This window comes from Macrobrachium rosenbergii, chromosome 11 (assembly GCF_040412425.1).
Source record: "Macrobrachium rosenbergii isolate ZJJX-2024 chromosome 11, ASM4041242v1, whole genome shotgun sequence".
NCBI classification, from domain to species: domain Eukaryota; kingdom Metazoa; phylum Arthropoda; class Malacostraca; order Decapoda; family Palaemonidae; genus Macrobrachium; species Macrobrachium rosenbergii.
Genome location: NC_089751.1, coordinates 13,692,135 through 13,715,497, shown reverse-complemented (window position 1 = coordinate 13,715,497; position 23,363 = coordinate 13,692,135). Strand labels below are relative to the sequence as shown.

Sequence of the window (23,363 nt, the reverse complement as noted above, 5' to 3'; positions counted from 1 at the left end):
GTCAAGGATTGACTTGAGAGTAATGAACGCTTGCTGACGATACAGTGTTAGTCGTTGAAAGTGAAGAGAAATTGCAGAATCTTGTTAAACTTCCAAAGTGAAACAGAGATGTTTAAAGTGATTGTTGGTATCCCCAAGGTTATGAGAGTAAATGACAGTCAGTTACAGGGGAAGGCTTAGTTCTTTTTCCATTTCCCCCCCTTAGTTCTTGAAGGTTACGGGCAGAAAATATCGCTGCTACGAGTGCATGGAAAATAGAATGTGGAATGAAGGTAAAATGTACAACAAGAGTTAGTCCAAATAACTCACAGTAATCAAATATAAAAATAGTATTTACATATTGTTTACATTATAAAAAAATATCTCTCATGTTCATATGCTTTAACAATGATCATCCCGTAACTCAAGAGTTGCATACTAATACGCGAATAAAACAGTGACTGATGAGAGAGAGAGAGAGAGAGAGAGAGAGAGAGAGAGAGAGAGAGAGAGAGAGAGAGAGAGAGAGAGAGAGAGAGAGAGAGCACTCCAGGACAGACGAAAATTCCTGAAGGCCGCTATTAACAGAACAAAGGTGTTTCCATATTTTCAAGGTAATGATCCTGAAGACCTTGTGCCTCGATAGATAATTTTTCTTTTAAATTTTCCACAAGGTATGACTAAAAGAAACCACCTCCTGCGTTACCTCTGAAGGCCAAATACAAGCCTGAGAACATAATCTATCTTCCGCTTGTGACATGACAGGGATAAAAAACGGATCCAAGTCTGCCCTTGCATTCACGCGTTTAAGGGTGGTGCTGCTGCTGTTTACTTTGTACTTGCCGTTACGTGGGGAGATTTAACCGCTATGCCAAAATTCCCACGATCTTTCCCAGTTTTGCTTTTTGAGGAGAAGAATGTTAACTGACATCATCCTCAGTGTCGATCTTCTAGATTAAATTCTTACTCTGTTCCCTGCGGAAGCTTACGTCGCTCGTTTCTACTTTCACCAGAACTCAGATTGATAACGTCACAACCATCGCTCATTCAGAACAATAGCCTGCTTCTACATGGCTGCGCGGACGGAAAAATTTAATCTTGATCGCAATAATCAATCTCTGATGATCTGGTCAAAAAAGGCGCGGCAAGCTATACTGTAAACAAAATGGCATGTTATTAATCGATGTTCAACTCCATTCAAGCAATATTGTTACGATCGGCTACACTACACATTCGGAATAAAATCAGTGATATCAACAATAAAAGTGCATGGTAAAAAATACCACAGTAATAAAAAAAAAAAGATAAATTTTATGCTATCATATGTCACTTCGATTGACGTTCACTTTTTTGGCAAACCATTGTTAATATCATATCACATTGCATTTATTAATATTTTTATTGCTAACACAATACCACCCTTAAATAACAGTATTAATGATGGAATAATGCGTGTGTGTGTGTGTGTGTGTGTATGTATGTATATATATATATATATATATATATATATATATATATATATATATATATATATATATATATAATTTATATATACACACACACACATTTTTTGATTTAACCTGGGAAATGCTTATCATGAGCCAGTTATAGACTCTAAATGAATGATTTCGTTACTTATCTCAATTATTTTTATATTATCTGACTGCTGGTGATTCAGGAAATCGTAAAAGTACAAAGAAAAAGGGGAATATAACTGAGCTGTTGGCTCTACTCACAAGGCAATTGTAAGCAAACACTGTATGGTAAGTTTAAGATTACGTATATTTACATTAAATAACCAATCAGAAGATGAAATGATTTAAACAGGCAGACAAGGCCTGAGAGATTAATTATAACTGTGAACCCTCGAAGATATATCCGTCAATGTGACGATGCTGATTCATGAAGGGCAAGGGACAATCAAGGAAGAATTCCACGAAGATCCCTCTGTAAAACGGAGACACTTACGAATTAAAGGCCAGTTAGGACAGTAAAATATGCATAGGACAAGGCGGTGCACAGAGGGTACAAAGGATGCCTGGAACACGATTTTACGTAATTACTCAAACACTGGAATTTTCGTAACACTGCTCTAACAAGGCGAGGTTAATATGGAAATACTGGCACTTAGATATGAAACTAGGAAGCATAGAGCGAGAATTAAAACAGTGTGACTGAATGAAAAGAACCTTTGCAACAGATCACTTTACCTTATAGAAGAGGTGGCTTCAGCGTGGGTAATGGTGGCGGAAGAGGGCTATATGGTTTCACTGGTAAGAATACTAAGGCCCCCTACAAGATAAGACCACGTGCGTAAAATGTGTATAACCAAATCAAATGCATAAAAACATCACGAGTCATGTTAAAATCATAACTAGCGGCCATCTTGAAAACTGGCAGCCATTCTTGAATTCATGCTTGTATCATAAACTGAAGTCTTTTAGTGAAAAAATTATTACATCTGCTGCGTTAAATACCTGGATAAGAAGGAAAGACAGCACACCAATATTTGGTTAAAAGGGACAGTCACCACAGTAATACCTGGATGAAAGAGACAGACAGCATGGTAATACCTGTTAAAAGCTGACAGACAGTACAGTAATACCTGGTTAAAGGTGACAGACAGTTCAGTAATACCTGGATAATGAGGACAGTTACCACAGTAAGACCTGGATAAAAAGGACAGTCGCAACAGTAAGACCTGGATAAAGAGGACAGCTGGAACAGTAATAACTGGATCAAAGGGACAGTCACCACAGTAATACCTGGCTAAAAGGGACAGACAACACAGTAAAGGCTGCTTAAAGGGAACAGAAAGCACAGTAATACCTGATTAAAGGGGACAGACAGCATAATAATACCTGGATAAAAGGGACAGTTACCACAGTAATACCTGGATAAAAGTAGAGTCATACATGGTTAACAGGGACAGACAGTACAGTAATACCTGGATAAAAGAGACAGTCACCACAGTAATACCTGGATAAAAGGGACAGACAGCACAGTAAAGCCTGCTTAAAGGGGACAGACAGCACAGTAATACATGGTTAAAGGGACAGACAGCATAGTAATATCTGTATAAAAGAGACAGTTACCACAGCAATACCTGGATGAAAGGGACAGTTACCACAGTAATACCCGGATAAAAAGGTCAGACAGAAGAGTAATACCTGGATAAAAGGAACAGTCACCACAGTAATAGCTAGATCAAGGGACAGTTATGACAGTAATACCTGGATAAAAGGGACAGTCACCACAGTAATACCTGGATAAAAAGACAGACAGCACAATAATACCTAGTTAAACAGGACAGACAGTACAGTAATACCTGGTTAAAGGGGACAGGCAGCATAGTAATACCTGGATAAAAGGGACACATACCGCAGCAATACTGGATAAAAGGGTTAGGCAGTACAGTAATACCTGGTTAAAGGTGACGAGACAGTACAGTAATACCTGGTTAAAGGTATCAGACAGCACAGTAATACCTGGATGAAAGGGACAGTCACCATTGTAATAACTAGATAAAAGGGACAGTCACCACAGTAATTCCTGGATAAAAGGGACAACCATTTTCCTTTTCCCTCGCCCTACACATAGACTGTCATTCAGATGTTTCCTGGGCAATACTGGGTTGGTCAGGTAGTATGTATATGTACTGTATGTATATATGTATATATATATATAAATGTTATATATACATATACATATGTATGTGTATAACATTATATATATATATATATATATATATATATATATATATATATATATATATATATATATATATATATATATATATATACATACCAGGTGTTTCGAAATGTGTGTGTAATATAATTTAGCATAATATACTGTATGTTTGCTACTTATTTCGCAAATGAATAGTTTTATATTTCAACCATTAAACCACAAATAACTGCTTTTGTAGGTCGCATGGAATACGTTAACCCAACAGGGAACTGCATATAATAAAGGACATTACTCAGACCATGTTTCAGACCCATGCCTTTTAGGGCTGAGACATGGGAAGCAATCGCCTAATTCAATCGAATACATGCTCCTGTCGAAATCAAACCATGGCCACCACGATACCTAAGAACCACTACTTAAGAAAGCAATAAAACAAGGTTTATCTACTCGCTATTTAGTTAAAGCAAAAGTTAAGGTAGATGGAAATTTAGTTTGAAGAGGAAGGGTTGCAAATGTAGCTGTATGGGCAAGTGGAACACATGAGAATGATGACAACGAAGTGAGGAAGACCATAAAGGGGAACTGGATGATAATGGAATAGCGTTCACAACACTGAATTTGAGGGATGCATGTAAAGTGTGTATAAAACTCGAGGATGGGGACACTGAGCTAGCAGTAAGTATTTGTGGTTTTAATAGGCTATTAAGAAGGAATAAAAGCAGTAGGATGCTGAAGGAAAAAAGAGATTATATCAAGTCCATTAATTTACAAAAAGGGTGGATAGTTCATGTACAGGAAAACTTAAAGCATAGGTGAAGGTTAATGAGCAAATGGGTCTCATAAAAAAAGTACAAAATGCAATTGAGTTTTCTGTACAGCCGCTACAGCGTATAATCAAGGCCACAGAAAATAAATCTTTCTTTCGGTGGTCCTAGTATAATGATGTATGAGCCGCGGCCCATGAACTTTAACCACGGCCCGGTGGTGGCCTGTCCTATATCGTTGGCAGAAGCACGATTATAGCTAACTTTAACCTTATATAAAATAAAATCTACTGAGGCAAGATGGCTGCAATTTGATGTTTAATGACTGGAAAGTGGATGATCAACATAACAATTTGCAGCCTTCTAGCCCCAGTAGTTTTGAAGATCTAAGGGCAGGCAGAAAAAGTGCGTAGAGAAAAAAGTGCGGACGGACAGACAAAGCCGGCGCAATAGTTTTCTTTTACAGGAAACTAAAGTGTTACTGGAGGGATGCTGCCTGCAAAGCATGTACTCTTGGGTCAGTGGAATTTACAATATAAACATTTGTTGAAGGTGGAAGATGGAATAGGTGGAGGACAGAATGCAGCAAGGGTGGAAGGGGCTGAAGTAAGAACGTATTTAAAAGTGATCTAGAGTGCGTAAGGAAGGCAATGGAGAGACAACGTGACTGAATAGGGTTACTATACAAATGATTTGCTGTGTACAGTGGTGAAAGTGCATGAATGACGGGAGGGTTTGGAATGAATGGTTGAAAGGAACATTTGCTTCTTTGTATATCGGTAGTGATAAAGGATGCTATACGAATTATAAGAAAAAAAAACACTGCTTATTAAGCAGGGAAGATGCATGGTACGATTTTGAAAGAATAAGTATGACAGATTGTAGAAAGATTAATAAAGTATAAGCAATGTGGATTTAATCAAGAAGGTGTTATGTTAAATCTTTGAAAATAATAGGGAAATTCTGCATGCTGAAAACTGGGCCCGAAAAAATATGCTAGAACAGATAAAAAAGTAATGTGGAAGGTGAAGGTGTTATATGGTATAAATTAGTCTATGTGAGGAATAAAAAGATTTAAAGGTGGAAATAAGTGTATATAAAAATTGTTAGAAGTTAGTTTCACGTAAAACTGTGGCTGAGAGGGCGTGGAAATGTGGATCTTTGAAGCTGATGATGATCCAGTAGTGATTAAAGTGTAGTGAAGATAAACTGCAAAAACTAATGAAAGAATTTGAAATTATTTACACGAGGAGAAAGTTGACAGTAAAAATGGTATGAGGTCAATGAAAAACAGATGGTGGAATAATTGAAGTAGGCTATCAGTAAATATCATAGATAATTGTATCATAAAAGAAGGAATGAGTCATGGAATAGGTGAAGCAAAGAAAGCAGCCATACGTGTGCAAAGTAAAGGGATAAACACTTGGGTGTCCATGGAAGCCAAGGTTGGAGTGAATGAAGGAACTGTTAGAACAGCTCTGTGTCGGAGTGGAGTGAATTGTGATGTTAAACACAAATGAAGTGGAAACTGCTTAAGTTGAAGAGATGAAGCGTGTGAGTTGCACATGTAGCATAAGGAGCAATGAAATGATAAGAAATGTTGAGATACGCAGAGGAGATAAGTAGGTTAGTATACGTGAAAAGACAGAGCAGAACATTTAGAGATGGTTTGGTCATGTAGAAAGAATGTAAGGAGACAGGTAATTATGAAAGTTTATGATTAAGCATTACTAAGAATAAGAAATAGAAGGCCATCTTTGTAGGTATGTGATGTGGCTAATGTTACTGAAATTATTAGCACAGAGTTGAGTGGCGATCCAGTTTTATATGAACGCGGCAGTGAGCATTATATTGTCTTTAGTCCGAAGCCATCCATTTTTATGGAAAACTGCTTAACATAAACTCACACCCGACACACACACATACACACAAACAACCACGTGAACATTTCATATTCTCAGACATTACGCTACAATTGCTCTCTTGATTCTTATTTAATTTTCTTAGGGATTAGCTTATACCCACAGAGGGTCATATATGATAAGTGCGTCTAAACGGCCAGGATTGAAACCTTTACCTTTCTAGTTTAATACAGATGTGGCAGGGACTTACCCCCTAAGGTAAGGTATCATATATAATTCCTTTGCGTAAATTATTCTCAAGATAAAGGGAATTCTAAACTGAGGGCATTTGTGCCTTAATAATAATAATAATAATAATATTATATATATATATATATATATATATATATATATATATATATATATATAATATATATATATATATATATATATATATATATATATATATATATACACGTGCATACACATATATATATGTATGTATACTGTATTTTTGTTGATTCTAAACTAGGTAGCTGCTCAATGCCCTCTGGTGACACAGCACTTATTAATTATTATTTCCCTTTGGTGCGTGTTTTCCCGAGGTATAGTGAAGTGGATATTAAGCGAAATTGTGAATATAAAAAGATGTCAGAGCATTTGCGACAAAAATTCATATATATACATGGGTTGGGTACGATTGGTCCAATGACGATTGGTCCAAAATCAATTGGTCCAACGGGATTATTGGTCCAAACCAATTGATCCAAAGGAATTATTGGTTCAATGTTTATTTAATGAAAATTAGTCGACAAGTGAAATTTCCCTTCTTGGTTTCTGTTACCATAGCACGATAATGAAACAATAGCATAATAATGAAACGACCTTTCTATATTGCCAAGTAGACTTGTTAACATCAAAGGAGATACTTTGTTCATGTAAACAAACAGTATTTAGGACGTCCTATAGGTATATGTACATGCTTTGTTATTTTCAAAAACATTTAGTAAACGCTTGAAGCCCTTACCATGGAGCCAACTGTATGTGACACGGTACTTTCCGGAAGAGGAAAAGAAAAACTTTCAGTTAATGGATATTTGTATACGCTGCATTCGAAAAGGACTAAGAAGACAACTGGAGAAGATACATATTACTGGAGATGTGAAAAAAGAGGATGCAAAGGCACAGCAAACACGCACTTTGAAGATAACTGCCATTATTTGAAAAATGAAAGAGAACACACTTGTGGAGCTGCTGAGTCAAGTCGTGTTCATGTAGTGAAATGCCAAAATGCAATTAAGGAAAAAGCTAGTATCACCAGTGATAAACCATGCCAAATTATTCAAGATGTAGTTAGTCAACTATATCCATCTGTTGTGCCATATACTGTATAGGGTCAAAAGAGACTATCAGCAAAATGATTAGAAGAGTACGCAAGGAAGGACCCCAAGAACCAAGTGATTTACAAGATATGTTTATTCCAGACGAATATAGAAAAACACTCTCCGGTGAGACATTTCTAGTTAGTGAATCCAACATTGGAGATGATAAAATATTGTTATTCACAACCCATTCAAATGTCAAAAAACTCAAAGACGCTCATTTTTGGATAATGGATGGAACGTTTAAGACCGTTCCAACACTCTTTAAACAACTGTACACGATTCATGCACCAGTTGGACCGCAAGAAAGAAGTCGCATCCTACCTCTAGTTTATGTGCTAATGACACGAAAAAACACTGAATGTTATGTGCAGGTTTTCCAGGATCTTCTCGACTATGCTGCTGAGAGTGATATCAACCTTTCTCCTGAAATGATTATCACCGATTTTGAAATTGGAGTAATCAGTGCAATTGGATCTGAAATTCCTGGCACTCAACACAAAGGCTGTTTTTTTCATCTCGGTCAGAGTATTTACAGAAAAGTTATATCTTCAGGTTTAAAAATTGAATACGGAACTAATGAAAATTTACCCTTGAAAATCAGGCAAATGGCAGCACTTGCGTTTTTACCTGCAAACGAAATTAAGAATGCCTGGTTGCAACTAAAACAAACTATTCCTGATGAGGCGACGGATGTTGTAAATTATTTCGATGAAAATTACGTTCGCGGAAAAGTTAGGCGAATGTTACGAGGTCAAGAAGTGAGAAATCCTCCACTTTTCCCCCCTGCATTATGGTCAGTGTATGATCGATTAGAAGCAAGTGTACCACGAACACAAAATAAAGTAGAAGCGTGGCATAGACGTTTGGAAGTGTTACTAGGCTCAGCCCATGTCGGGCTCTTCAAACTAATTAGTGAGTTGAGAAAAGAACAAAAGAATGTGGAGGACGAAATGGAATGCATTGTTCGTGGAGAAATAAAACGTAAATTAAAAAAAAAGATGCTGAACGTGAACAAAGAATTTTAACTGTATTTTCCGAGAGAGAGAATTATGAAATTTTAGATTTTTTACGAGCGCTAGCTCATAACCTAAGGTTTTAAATTCTGACATGTAATAAATCAAATGTTAATCCTCTTTATTTTTAGCGTTTAATTAATGTATTACAGTTTATACCACTAAAGTAAAACAATTAGATTTTTTTTTATCTGAATAAAAAGTAATGAAATGGCAGTTTTTATTTATGTACTGTATTACAGTTTATATCACTAAAGTAAAACAATAAGATTTTTTTTTCTGAATAAAAAGTAATGAAATGGCAGTTTTTATTTGTTTTCAACCTTTTTTAACATAAATAGTTGAAATGACCTTTTGACTAATAAGGTAGGCAATTCTATAGTGGGTACATCCATCCAAGTATGATGATCTGTGCTTTTCATATTGCAATTGCGAATATCCAGGTCACTTGCAAGTGTTACAAAGGTCAAAATTTAATGGACAAATTGTCCCATTGGATCAATTGGATTTAGACCAATAATGCTGTTGGACCAATAATCCCATTGATCAATTGGATTTGGACCAATAATCCTGTTGGACCAATTGATTTTGGACCAATCATCATTGGACCAATTGTCTTTGGATGAATCGTCCGGGACCGATATACATATGTATGTATATAAATATGTGTATGTATGTATGTATGTATGTATGTATGTATGTATGTGTGTGTGTGTGTGTATATATATATATATATATATATATATATATATATATATATATATATATATATATATATATATATATTTAATGTACATGTACATATGTGTGTGAGAGTACATCACCTGACGCGGTTTAAATATAAAAAGAAATACAAAATACAAAAATGTATCAAAGCCCCAGCACAGGATTCCTATTACGAGTACATTACTCACGTTGAATTATGCTTTAGTAGATGTTGACAGCCACACCCACTCCTGGGTTCATTTGAGTCACCGGTCGATTGAAGGACGCTCTCTTTGGCCGGAAGTGGATTTCTCATCATTCTTAGGAATACTGTTATTTTGCTCAAAGGAAGAGTGATGTGAAGCTCGTAAATTTCACCTTTCTTGATACCTTTAGACATAAAGTATGTGCACACACATATATACAGTATGTATATATATATATATATATATATATATATATATATATATATATATATACAGTATATATAGTATATATATATATATATATATGTGTATATATATATATATATATATATATATATATATATATATATATATATATATAACATTAATTCGTTCCGCTTAAACAAGGGTAGGCTCCATAAGTGACAACAACAGTAATGCTTCACTGAAGGCAGTTAAATAGATCACATGTACAGGTATATCAAAATTTTAACATTCAGTCAGAGATGGAGTTGCTGTTAACAGTGTGCTAGAGACATAGTAGGGTCTATGCCGGAAGGTTTTATTTAAAAACTGTAATGTCTATTTTCATTTTCCCCAGTTTAATATTGTCTTTGTGTTAAATTTCGACTATCTGGTTATTCACGCAACAGATATTGTGAGAATCGTTTATAGCACTAATTCCATGATATTTTAAGCTTAGATTTCAGTTTCACTATTTCATCAAGTTTTAAGAGCAATAGCCCATGCCAGCAAAAAGTCAGCTTTATCTACATAACGTGCAGTCAGATAAATCCTTCATCTCTATGCCAAAAAAGAGAGAGCTCACTATAGCCTTACCCTGTGTAAAGAAGACCTTTGGTTTGCAATCTTGGTAAATGCTACTGCTAAATAAAACTCAGACTTAATGTCTGGATGGTGAAAATGAATTTTCTAATATTTATTTTATTCCAATCAGTTTATAATTTTGTGGGAAATGTAAAAAGACGTATTTCACTTGAACCGAATGACCTGTCTCATTCTTTTGAGTACAATGCGAGTCGCTCACCTGACGAAATTTAGTCTAGGTGAAAGCATTAAATTTCATATGGTGAATAATAATTGTTTTCTGTGCTTAGTCAAAACGGAATTTATCCTCGGATTAAATATGATTCCCTAATCCTTTCGCTGAATTGTACGAGTCTCCGTATGATGTCGATCTGCGCAAAATGTAAATTCACGGCAACTTGGTGTTCCAATAATTTGATTTCCCATATTCAAACAAGAGGTGAATTCCTTCTTTAAATATTTCAAAATCAAATCCGATTAGATGCCATCCAATAATATGATAACTGCTTTACCCTGCTCCTTCGCGTTTTCAGCTGTTAATGAGAATGCATTTTTTCATATTCTAATAAGTGAAATCTTGAATCGGATGTGACAAAATACAACGAGTTCAAGAGGAATCTACAGAATATCGTTCGCGCACAGAAGCTGACTCTCCTACTCTTCATTGTTCCTCTTCCTCTTGTCTTGCTTTTTTTCCCTTATTTCCTCTTTTCACTTTCCTCACTCTTTCCTCTTTTTACCTATTTTTCATTTCGTCTTTCACTCCTTCCCCATTTCTCTCATTCTCTCGTTTCTTCTTTCTCCTTCCCTCACTCTTTTTCTCTCCTTTCTTTTTCTCTTGCTCTTTCGTTTCTCTTTTCAGCATTTTACTTCGCCTTTCCTACACATTCATCCTTCCTTTCCCCTTATTTCGTATATTTTTTTCCTTCTTTTCCACTTATTTTCTTACGTTTTCCTCTCGCTTTCTCATCCATATTCCTTCCTATTTTCTCCCGTATTTTTTTTTCTTCATTATTTCTCCCTTCTTCTTCTCCCTCTCTCTCTCTCTTCCCACCCTCACTGTTTCTTCTTGTCAAGTATTCCTTTCTTTATCTCTCTTTTATCAAACGTTATCTTATCATGCCTCCAAAACTTTAATGCATCTTGTATTGTTCCTCTTCATATGTTAAATCTCTTACCCATTTATTTCCTTTATCATAAATCATTTCTTCTCTCCTTTACTACATATCCTCTCTGTTATTTTTCTCCTTATACCTCCATCACTTTTCCCATCTTTCTATCCCTACTTTCCGCCATTCTTATCCTCACGCACCTCCAAGCTCTCTCTCTCTCTCTCTCTCTCTCTCTCTCTCTCTCTCTCTCTCTCTCTGTCTTGATATTCAGCGAGCATCTAACGCACTATTTGCATTGGCGAGAAACGGAATGGAACGCAAACTCAGCGGGACATGAAATGCGTTGCTCTCTGATCCCAGTGGTTATCAAACGTTTACCATCAACCCCAGACCCTTCCAAGGTCAGAGGATTCATGACGGTTTTCTATTTTTGCTCAATTGTTTTTGCAGACTTTGCTGTCTTACATTCCAAAGCTTTTAAAAAGAGGGTTGTGTGTAAAAGGCTCTTCGCTCTTTAATTAGGCAAAGGTAGTCCATGAACTTCATAGTGTTATTGATCCCACTTGGTTATGGAATGGAGTACTAAAGAACTCAGGTACGCAATATTATTTTAATTCTAATTGTTTTTTACTTTTCTACACGAAGGGCTAAAAAATGCCATTGGTCGAAATTTATGCAATAATGCTCAAGTGAAATTATTCAATAAAATTGTGTGTTTTTATGTTGTATAAAGCGTTAAATTCTAGTTTATATTTAGATATAGTTAATAAGGTGTACAAATAAAGGAATATTAAGCCACAGTACATGTAGGTAAGGGAGCTTCTATCAGACATGTTCCATAAATATCATGCATAGTATTTAAGAGACAATTAGTATTCCGTTCATGGGTCAACCACTGCATCGCCGGTGATTTCCTTAAGAAATCCCCAACCACACTGAAAGGGGACATGTTGTCCATGGAAAAGGTGAAGCGTCCTAAATCTCCGAAAGACTAAGTATTCTTGAAGGAAATTTGGGGTATACAGGTTCTGAAACTGGCGATTTCTTGGGAAGTAGGTGATCAAATATGATCAATGGTTTTCCCAGATAGTTTTCACTGTGTTTATGATAAATCTGATAATCATTTCCGTCCAAATGTTTGATCAACACATGGCAAGCCCTTTGTATCTAACAATGAGGAACATGATTAGGAAGCCACAGTCCTAGAGTTCGGTTAGGTTTTAAGGAAGACCAGGGGAACACCTCATTGCAGACGACAAAGAAGAGGATGAGTAAGCAAGGTATTAAAGTTAATACTGCTTTTCCCGTGATTAATGGTTCTTCTTCGAAATCCTGGTCACACAGGATCCGGCGCCCTAAGTTGATGTGGGTGGAATGTTAGGTCAGGAAGCATCCTTGTATCCCACTTCATGATTTGTGGCGCCTTGGGTCAGGTTAAGTGTTTGAGAGCTCCGGGTCAAGGAATATTAGATTAGATTCTTCTTCTTTTAAAGTGCCTTTTCCCATTTTTTGTATGGGATAAGCACGATGCCTTCTTTGAAGGACTTTGATTTGGCTTTATGGGTAGACCGTAGACTCGATCGGCGGCCCTGCAAGTGAAGGAAAATTAATATCTAATCATCTTTTGTTATCGCCACATAAAAAACCCGGTTTCCCACTGTGGACCTCCATTACTGTTAAATATAAAGTTGAATCTGGTTAATCAGGGATTTCCGACAGAAACGAATGTCAAATTCATCAAAAGCACATCTAAAATCTCCAGTAAAACAATATTTGGAATTGTTACTTATATGCTTGAAGGTAACATTTTCCTCTCTCTCTGTATGCATGTGTATATATACTGTGTATATATATATATATATATATATATATATATATATATATATATATATATATATATATATAGTATGCATATATATGTACAGTATATACACTAGCAGATCCAGGAAAATTTCATGGGGCCACCAATTTTCATATTATTATTATATAGATTATATATATATATATATATATATATATATATATATATAATTATATATATATATATATATATATATATATATTATATATATATATATATATATATATCATATATATATATATAATTTCTTTAATCGATTTTTTATTTTTCCCAATTTTTATATTTATTTATGTTGTTATCTAAATCTTCAATATTTTTTATTTTATCATTATTTTTCATGGCGGGGGCACGTGTCCAGGTGGCACCCCTGAATCTGCTAATATTATATATATATATATATATATATATATATATATATATATATATATATATATATATATTATATATATGTGTGTGTGTGTATATATATATATATATAATGTATGTACTGTGTATATATATACATATATATATCTCATCGCATCACCGTGACATTTTCATTTTCACAAACATTAAGCTACAATTGTCGTTTAATGTCCGATTTGCTTTGCCTCGGAAATAATACCGAAAGGGAATTATAATTGATAAATGGTTCGCCACCTGGTGGATTTGATCCACCTACAGCAATTACCTCCGACTTCAGCGACGAGTGCTGTACCCAAGGCCTATAGAGATCAGGACCTGACAGGGATACAAGGTTAACCCATCTCCGTTCCAAAACTGACCGCGGTCTGCGTAGGGTGTGTCCATGACGTCACGCGCTACTGGCTAGATTAGCTTAAAGCAAAAGCAACCGTGCCCTGATCCGACCAAGTTATCTCCTGGTCACCATAGGTCATATAAAATCAGTATCTCAGACCGTGGAAGGACACATTACAGCGCATACCTGCAAATTCGTTCTTTTTTGTTGCCTCAGTTCTTCAAGGGACATGCCTAATTATTGTGTGGTGTATGGCTGCAACTCAAGCTATTCAAAGAAGGGCAACGTTACATTCCACAGATTTCCCCAAAGTGAAGACCTTGGTATTACCATTCGAACGTCAAGAGAGGTACTTGCTGTCGCTGGATCGAATCAATTATAATTCTCCTTCGGTATTATTTCCCAGGTAGAGCGAACTGGATATTGAAAAACATTTGTAACTGAATGTTAGTATGTGAATGTACATATCAACATGTGTTTATCACTTACACAAGCATGACTTTTTTATATTCCAAATATACAGTAGTTTAATATAATTAATATCAAACCCACTATATTTTGGTAGTATTATACACCTATAGCAAATTATAACCGATAAGTGAGTCTACACTAGCCAGGAATCGAAACATGGGTTAGTTTAGAAACAACGATAGACAATGACTTTGACCACCCTGCTATCAAGGGAGATATAAGATGATGTCGAATGCTGTACATAATCTTGTCGAATTCAGGTTCTGTATTCGCACCGATATCAACCTCACTTCCATCATGATAGCTGTCAAAAGGACAGTAAACCACAAAAAAGATCAACGCAGACTAGGTCATTTCTGACAGCAGCATCATTCAGGACATCTGTGTGTTTATGATTCATGGTTTTACATGACAGCAGAATAGACTAGTATCGAAGATTAAGTAAAAGTGCGACAAGTTTTAATGAAAAGATTCATATTTCCTGTTTTATTCCAAGTTTAATGCATTTTCCGAGATAATTTTTTTCTTATGTACCTGAAGCGCTATCAACTGAACGGCAGGGTAAAAACAAAAAAAAAACTATTCCTCTTGTCAAAACCTACATGTATTTTATTCAAGAGTTTTTTTTTCGCGACCTGAGAAAATTGCTGTAATAAAGCCGCTTTCTTACTCCCACCACTGCAGACCTATGGCCGTTATTTTCTGGAAGAGATCGTGTGCTAACTCTAACGATCATTCATCTTATAATCACTCGTCTCTCTCTCCTTTAGGTGTGGGTTGCAATGGTGCTGAATGACTCAGCAGAGAGTGTCCCGTTACCTGAACAACTCTCGAGGAGTCTCACTCGGTCACAGGGGTAAGTAATATTTGCTTTTTACACACACATACACACACACACACACGGTATCTACTTATCTATCTATCTATATATATATATATATATATATATATATATATATATATATATATATATATATATATATAGTGCATTTTATGTATAGTATATATATTATATATATATAGGTATATATAAATATAAATAAATAAATAAAACTGACCATTTCTCTCACCAGTGCGTCCGTTTCTGCTTTGCCGTACCCAGTGTGACTTTCACTTTTTTTTCAGTAAATTATGGGTCAATATCACTTGAGCCCATTCACTTCACCTTTCCCCTCGTAATCATTTCGCCGCTCTATTGTGTATGGCTTTCTTGCGTAACCTGCCGTATAGGTCCATTGACCTACAATTGCAGATGTTTGGTAAATGATCTAGACTTAGCAGGAAAATCAGAAATATCATTCATTGCCATGTTTACCCTCTATCTGTTGAAGCAAGGATCTATATGCAGGAAACCTCCACAGCATCAGATGATTCACGTACATAATACGTGATAGTGGAAGATATAGACCTAAATGAATGATACAGTAACCATGAGCCGGGAGGCTGAAATGAGTGGACAGATCTGAATGAGAGAATTTAAAACAGGCTCTGTGTCGTACAGCATTGGAGACAATTATATATATATATATATATATATATATATATATATATATATATATATATATATATATATAATATATATATATATATATATATGAATATTTGTATACATATATATACAGTATATATATCTGTATACATATAAATATACAGTATATATATATATATATATATATATATATATATATATATATATATATATATATATATATATATATACACTGTATATAATGTATGTATGAATGTACTCCAAATGACTATGTCCAAAAGAACATATTATGAATATACTAGGTTATATATTTATTTTTTACATATAATGTTTATTTAAGGGTAAGCGACGGTTTCGTAATATGAAAGTTATATGTTAACTATACAAGATTCACGACGCCTTGCTTTTCAACAATATCTACAATGAATTAAGACTGGCGAAATAAATATAATTATACAGTTAGATATATTTTCCAAAGATATGCATTGGCAGCTAATTCTTTGTTTGTGACGTAATGGTGTAGACTTACCGGACATGAAGTCCTTGTGGTGGTGAGGCATTAAAATGTCTTCATGTTTTGATTACATGGGAACACGAACATACAAATTTTAACTCAGGTTCTCTAAGTTACGCAAGATAGGTCACCACTGTTGACCGCCTAAGGACAGAATGTCCACCGAACTGTCATCCAACTTTTCGTATGCTCTGACTTTCTCCCACACGACCCTCAAACGTCATTCAATTCCAGGTTTATAAGTTACATCAGTAGCAATAAGAAGGTGATATGGTAATGTGGTTCCTTGTTTCTTTTTCTTTTCTTTCTCTCCCTCTTCTTAGTGTGGTGACAGCTATTTGGGATGGTAACGTAATGACGTGTCTTTAATGTTTTCTATAGATAAGTCCTGAGCGAAAGTATTTGTTGTCTTTAATGTTTTCTATAGATAAGTCCTGAGCGAAAGTATTTGTAATACTTTGTGTACAGCTTAAACTCTTCCATATTTTCATTCTCATAGAGCTGATTTTCACCAATGAAAAGACGACATTTTTGCCGATCATTCTGCGGTAGTGTCTTCTAATTATATAGTCGTCGACATTCTATTAGGTATTTAATCCGTGAGCCATGACACGAAAGCTGTGATCGATCCATGGTGACTACGAGTGAAAGCTCAGGTACGTCTTTTTACCTGTCAATCAGCACTCGCTTTCAATTTTACTTTTGCTCAAGTTGTATTTTTCTCTGATCTCAGAGTTATGAATTGTGCTGAATTTACCATATTCAATTTTATTTTATGCTCAGGAAGCGGATGTACAGAAAACTGAAGTACTTATGCCATCAAAGGGTTAAGAAATATACCTCACTTTTCATGATATTTCTGACTTTTCATACCTGATCATAATAATTATTACCTGGAACTGACACATACCAACATAATTCCTCGCAAAATTCGGTACTTTCCTTTTTTCGATTAAAAACAGAGAAAATTGTTAAAGTAATGAAAGAAAACGAACCATTAAATCAGTTACTGAAAAATTAATCTTTTGATGGAAAGCTTTTTAGAATTCATTGTTATATCACTTTTTCCGTGAATTCAATACAGCGTATTGTGCTCGTTACTGGGTTGGGGTCACTCTTTATTTTTATGTCACGTTCATTAAAGTTGCAATGACGTTGCAAGGTTATATCTATGTAGTCTCTTTACAGTTTTAAAATTCTAATTGTAAGAAAGTACTGTTATTCTTACTGAAGAGTGCAGAACGCGCTCCACTAATGTATAATATTCTTGATTTTGTAATTACACTCTTGGTTTTTTCTTCTCTCAGTAACCTTAATGATGGATTAAATTTCGGGGTGCCAACTGAAGAATGGGCGTGCTTAATGGTAACAATAACTGTCCAAAGAAAGGTTTATCGGAGACCGCAAATCTCTACCAAACATGAGCAATGCAACTCAAATCTCCTTAAAGAAAAAATTTTCTTATCCAAATACGGTCTCACAAAATTTAATAACTTTTTGCCAGTCACAATGCCTACCTGCAGTAAAATTTTCTCTATAATCGAATATAACCCTTTTGCCAAATTCCGCTAACAAACACACAAAATGAGAGAAAGAGAGAGAGAGAAAAAAAAATACTCAAGCACACACTTACAGAGCGACACCTCTGATAATGTTAAAGCCTAAGGGCACATATCCTTATCTACCAGAAACAGCAGTTGTTGGGAGCCAAACAAAACCTCAGAAGTTAAAAATATACATAACCTCAGTCCGACGTTCTTTGCGGTAATGGTACAAACTGTTACGGCCATTATGCCTAGTGCATTTTAAGCACAGCCCAGTAAACAACCTCACAAAATATCCATTCTGCATAAAAGGTTCACTTGTTGCCAGTCACGAGGCCCACTTTCTGTGAGAGTTTCATAAAAATCCAAGCATCACAGCTTCCGTAATCCTGCTGTTAAACAAATAAACAAATATGAAAAGTCAACCAACAGACAAACCAAAATAAATCCTTCTTGTCGGAAGTAACAATGACGAGAACGGATCGCGGTGTTTAAAAGATTAAACTTTTCTTTGAAGACAAGAATTTTTTCATTACGCTTATTTGCTGAATTATTTATCTTTTGGCTTCGATTCTTCATACAATTTTGCTAAATTTTCATCGTTTATTTGAATATTTTTCATTTATGTCACCAGCTCTCTCTCAACATCTACCCGCAATTGCCGATTATAAAAATGAATACATTTCTTACGACTAACCCGTGTGACGTCCTTTGCTTTACAACAAAGACAACACAAACAACACTTTCGCTAACTTCCCTTTATTGAATGTTGAGTCAACCCTGCAGGATATGTATTATAGTGTAACTAGCTGCATCTGTCTTGCTCGTTTTTCAAAAGATATTCTGTTCCAAACAGACACACACACTTTCAAAGTTCTAAAGACTTGTTTCTGCCTAATATCATAAAAATAACGCAAACGATATGGCTTTTATGACATTCCAGTAAAAATACTTCCGGTAAGGTATTATAAAATTGATTCTGACAGACTGACTGGATATTCCCTATTTTATTTCCGTCCTGATATATATATATATATATATATATATATATATATATATATATATATATATATATATATATAGCATAATTACATTTTATTTCTCTCTCTCTCTCTCTCTCTCTCTCTCTCTCTCTCTCTCTCTCTATATATATATATATATATATATATATATATATATATATATATATATATATATATATATATATATATATATATATATATATAGAGAGAGAGAGAGAGAGAGAGAGAGAGAGAGAGAGAGAGAGAGAGAGAGAGAGAGAGAGAGAGAGAGAGAGAGAGCAGAAATAAATGAGGCTGTATTAATTCACGTAAGAATGAGAAAATAATAAGAATAAAAAGGTAAAAATTAGATAAGGGAGGATAATCATGCAATGAACCTTTCATAACCGTTTCTCCCATATTTATAGCCTTCCGATTCACGAAGGTTTAATTCTTTCAAAACTAAATTACTGAAAACCTCATCGTGATTACTGCCGATAATTGTGCACCAGGCAGCCTTGACGCAGGCTGTAATTCAAGTCCAACGAATTTCTGCCGAGTGACCAACGAAACACTGAGTCAACCAACCAACGAGTCATGGCACACCCAGTCATGATTATCGCAAGTTAACGGTCCTGTTGCGGAAACATGAGCGAAAGGATATCGTAAAATTATGAAACATAACAGAAGCGTCATTGCTTGGCTCCTTTTCGTCGAAGGTATGAAGAAACAACTTCCATCCATCAACTATTTTGTTTATGGAAATAGAAGCAGATATCTTTTTTTTGTATACATCTTATTCCCGGTTTTGTTATAGGTTGTTCTAACTTAGGTTATCTTATGTAAATGATTCCTACGCGTTCTGCTGTGTTTATGAAGTTTTCTAAATATACCGATTTGAATATATGGAAGTAACCCAAGATATAATAAAAAAAAAAACATGAAATGAGGCAGGATTAAACGCTAGCAATACCAACGCCAAGATAGGAATGTATTTTTTGGGGGGAAGGATCCCTCCTCCCCTCTTTTTTGTTGTTGGTTCGAAGGATGGGGAGAGGGGAGGGGAGATGTTGTTCGGCCTTGCAGGGGAGGCTTGCGTTCTCCCCACATTCTTGTCCTGTTACTGAATCATAAATAATTACTTGTTCTGTTTTTTAATCATAGCTCTAGAAAGAAGACTGAGAAAAGATAAATGTCAGTGCAAGTAACTTAGAGGTGAAAACCAAGGACGAATGAAGAAGCAAAACACCGATCAATATTTTTCTCTCGGAGCATCACATTCCAAAACTGATAAAAAAGCGTGGCTTTCTTTCAAACAGACAAACATAAACTAATGTCCCTCTGACATGACACGCATAGAATTTATTGATCGAATGACCCCTTTAACTATAAACACTGAAGTCAAACCAACTCGTTAACTTTGAACTTTACATGTGTCTGGTCACTTTAATTTCGGAGTTCAGGCAGAGCGGATGATTTCCACGCCCTGGTCATTCTTTGTGTATATCCCTGCTCTACTTCCCTTGGCGTGCGGTCTCTCGGAAATTCGAGGATACCTGGCAACCCACATCAAGGATAAACAATTGGAAAACATGTCAGTAAATAAGTAAATAGTTTTGTTTATTCTATTCGGTTATTTTTTATATCCTGCTTTCTGTCGTAGAATAGTCAGTCATAAAAATAACAGAAGGATTTGGCCTTTGGTTAACAGATGTTTGTATAAAGACTAAAAACTTGGGTTTGGAAATTAGCTAGATTATTTTGGGTAGCTTGATCTGTTTGTTAGCACGAGTGCATGAAACACAACGAACGGATTTTAACTAAATTCCGTAAATCCATAATCCAAATTTCCGAGGTGTGAAGACGGGATTATTTGGACTCATAATGCTCTTGCAGTATTGTTAATTGATAATGTCAATCACTAATACCCTTTCTAGACAACTGCAGCTCCTTGAAGTTTGTAAAAGTAAACGTTAATGACTTTACTAATAGTACTGAACGCAAACGAAAAGGACACAGTATTCAGGTAGGCTGTGCAGAGTGTTATCACTTTGTTGGAGGTCTGAAATCCCTGTTTACGCTTTCTAATTCCTTTATCTTTCTTTATGTTCTTTGCCTACTACATATTGCTTTGACTAGCCGTCCTCTACATACATATTTACCTGTTTTCGCTTTTTATCTTGAATTGTTTGCATAATTCTTTTTTCAGTAGTGTTAAGGCTCAATATTATTGTTTTTTAACCAGAAAGACTTTTAACAGATTTTGTCAGATTTATTTTTATACCCAATACATTGGAAATGTGCTTTATTGCCTCATAATGTCATTCTTCTGCCTATGCTGTGTCATTTCTACATGTTCGTAATTTATTTTGAGGGTAGACACTGCAATTTCAATTTAGCATCATGACAGAAAATCACTGACGATCTGCTACCTTGACTTTACAGAGATTAAAGTTTTTTTTTTTTTTTGGCTCATTCGCTGTTTAAATTATGTAAAAGGTAATGAATGACGGAACTACACAGTGATTGGTTAAATTATTGAAATAAAGTCATCTTTCCCTTAACAAAACCCCTCTAACTGTTATAACCAGTTAAGAGTCCTGCATTTCAGACTTGCTTTGTAGCGGTTTATGAAACGTTGCAAAAATGTTAAAGTAGACCTGCTCTACCTTAGTTGCGTTTCATTTGCGTCATAGCAAAGACCAGCCATCATCATCATCATCAGTGGGACTACAAACAAAATAAAATATAGTTCTCCTACTGTATATCAGAGAAAACGGAAATTGATATCGTTTTCTTTTCCGACTGCTCTTTCTCATCATATACTACTCCAGATGCAGCTTTCATTTCTTCAAAAATATTTTCAGTGGGTTACCCACCGCGTATATATAACTTACGATTGTCACGTTTTAAAAAAGGAACAAAATGAATGGGTAGTAGTTTTGAAAACTGCCTCCCAGTTAGTTCATTACTGAGAGCAGATTGCACTTTTTTTTTTCCTCTCCTTGCAAGTATTTGTTTCCCGACAGAAAAAAGTCGAGGTCAAAATAATTGCTAATTATCTCGCAAAACGTTCTTTGCCAGTAAGCTACTGGTTTACTGCATCATTAAAATACGTGGAATTAGATATATGCTAGCCAAGACCCACAATTCATTGATGGTTCTCACCTTTATGTGTTGGAGAATGTTTACGTTATTTAGCCTGGTAAACAGAATGTTATTTCAGGCCAAAATATTTAATAAACGATTCACGGCATGATCAACGCTGGGAACACCTACAGAAAAACAATAAAATATTATTTAGTTCAGGAGCCGAAATGTTCTTTTGTTCGTTCCGAATTCTACAGTGGAATATAGAGTTTAGTCCAAAGGTTAAGCACTGGGACCTATGAGGTTATTCAGCGCTGGAAGGAAAACTGAGATTAAGTAGGTTTGAAAGGTGTAACTGGAGGAAAACCTCGCAGTTGCACGATGAAATAATTGTTAGGAGAGGGTGGATAGCAAGATGGAAGAAAGATAATAAGAATGGAGGTACTGTAAAAGGAATGAAAGGGGTTGCAGCTAGGGGCCGAAGGGACGCTGCAAAGAACCTTTAGTCGTGCCTACAGTGCGCGCACTAACCCCCTACAGGCCGAATTCTACAGTACTGCACACTCAAAGAACGAAATCATACTTGACAACATTCTGTCAATAGGTGTCGGATGTAAATGTAGCTTACTGACATTCAAGTAAGCAAAATCTGCGGTTCAAAATATTCTATATTTACTACTAGTAGGTCAGAGTCGACATGTTTCATATTAGATGGAAATAATGGCTCCTGAAAATCAGACGTTTAGCATTTAAGTTTCGTTCTTCTTGGCTTATATTCATGTGTTTCACGCCCAAAAAACTTTAATCTTCCTCATCCTTTGACCATTTTATCAAGCACAGTTAATGTTTCCCTTCTTGTGTGTGAACTATCGTTCTTGAAACCTATTCATTCTTTTGCATATATACGAAATTTCCTTCTAAAATGAGGGCACTGCAGAGGCTACCTTTGTCTTTCAATAGATGCTCAAGGAATGAGTTGGTGTATTTCACTGCAAAACAGTTTATTTCATTGCGGTTCTTGTATTTCAGTTTTTTCTCTTTTGACTAATTTTATAAATCCTTGTCAATTGAATTGAACTGAATATAGAATTTAGGCCAAAGGCATTTTCTTTACTGTCGCCTTTTTCAAACAGAGAGAACAAAATCTGTTCA

The 23,363-nt window shown here is 35.3% G+C and overlaps 1 protein-coding gene across 1 annotated transcript in view; it reads left to right on the top strand.

The window, feature by feature from the left end:
* LOC136843163 (uncharacterized) overlaps positions 1-23,363 on the top strand; it is a 110,709-nt gene that overhangs the window by 33,623 nt on the left and 53,723 nt on the right. Inside the window, exon 3 of the mRNA XM_067111220.1 lies at positions 15,344-15,429. Within this exon, the coding sequence (XP_066967321.1) occupies positions 15,344-15,429 (86 nt within the window). The remainder of the gene's footprint in view (positions 1-15,343; positions 15,430-23,363) is intronic.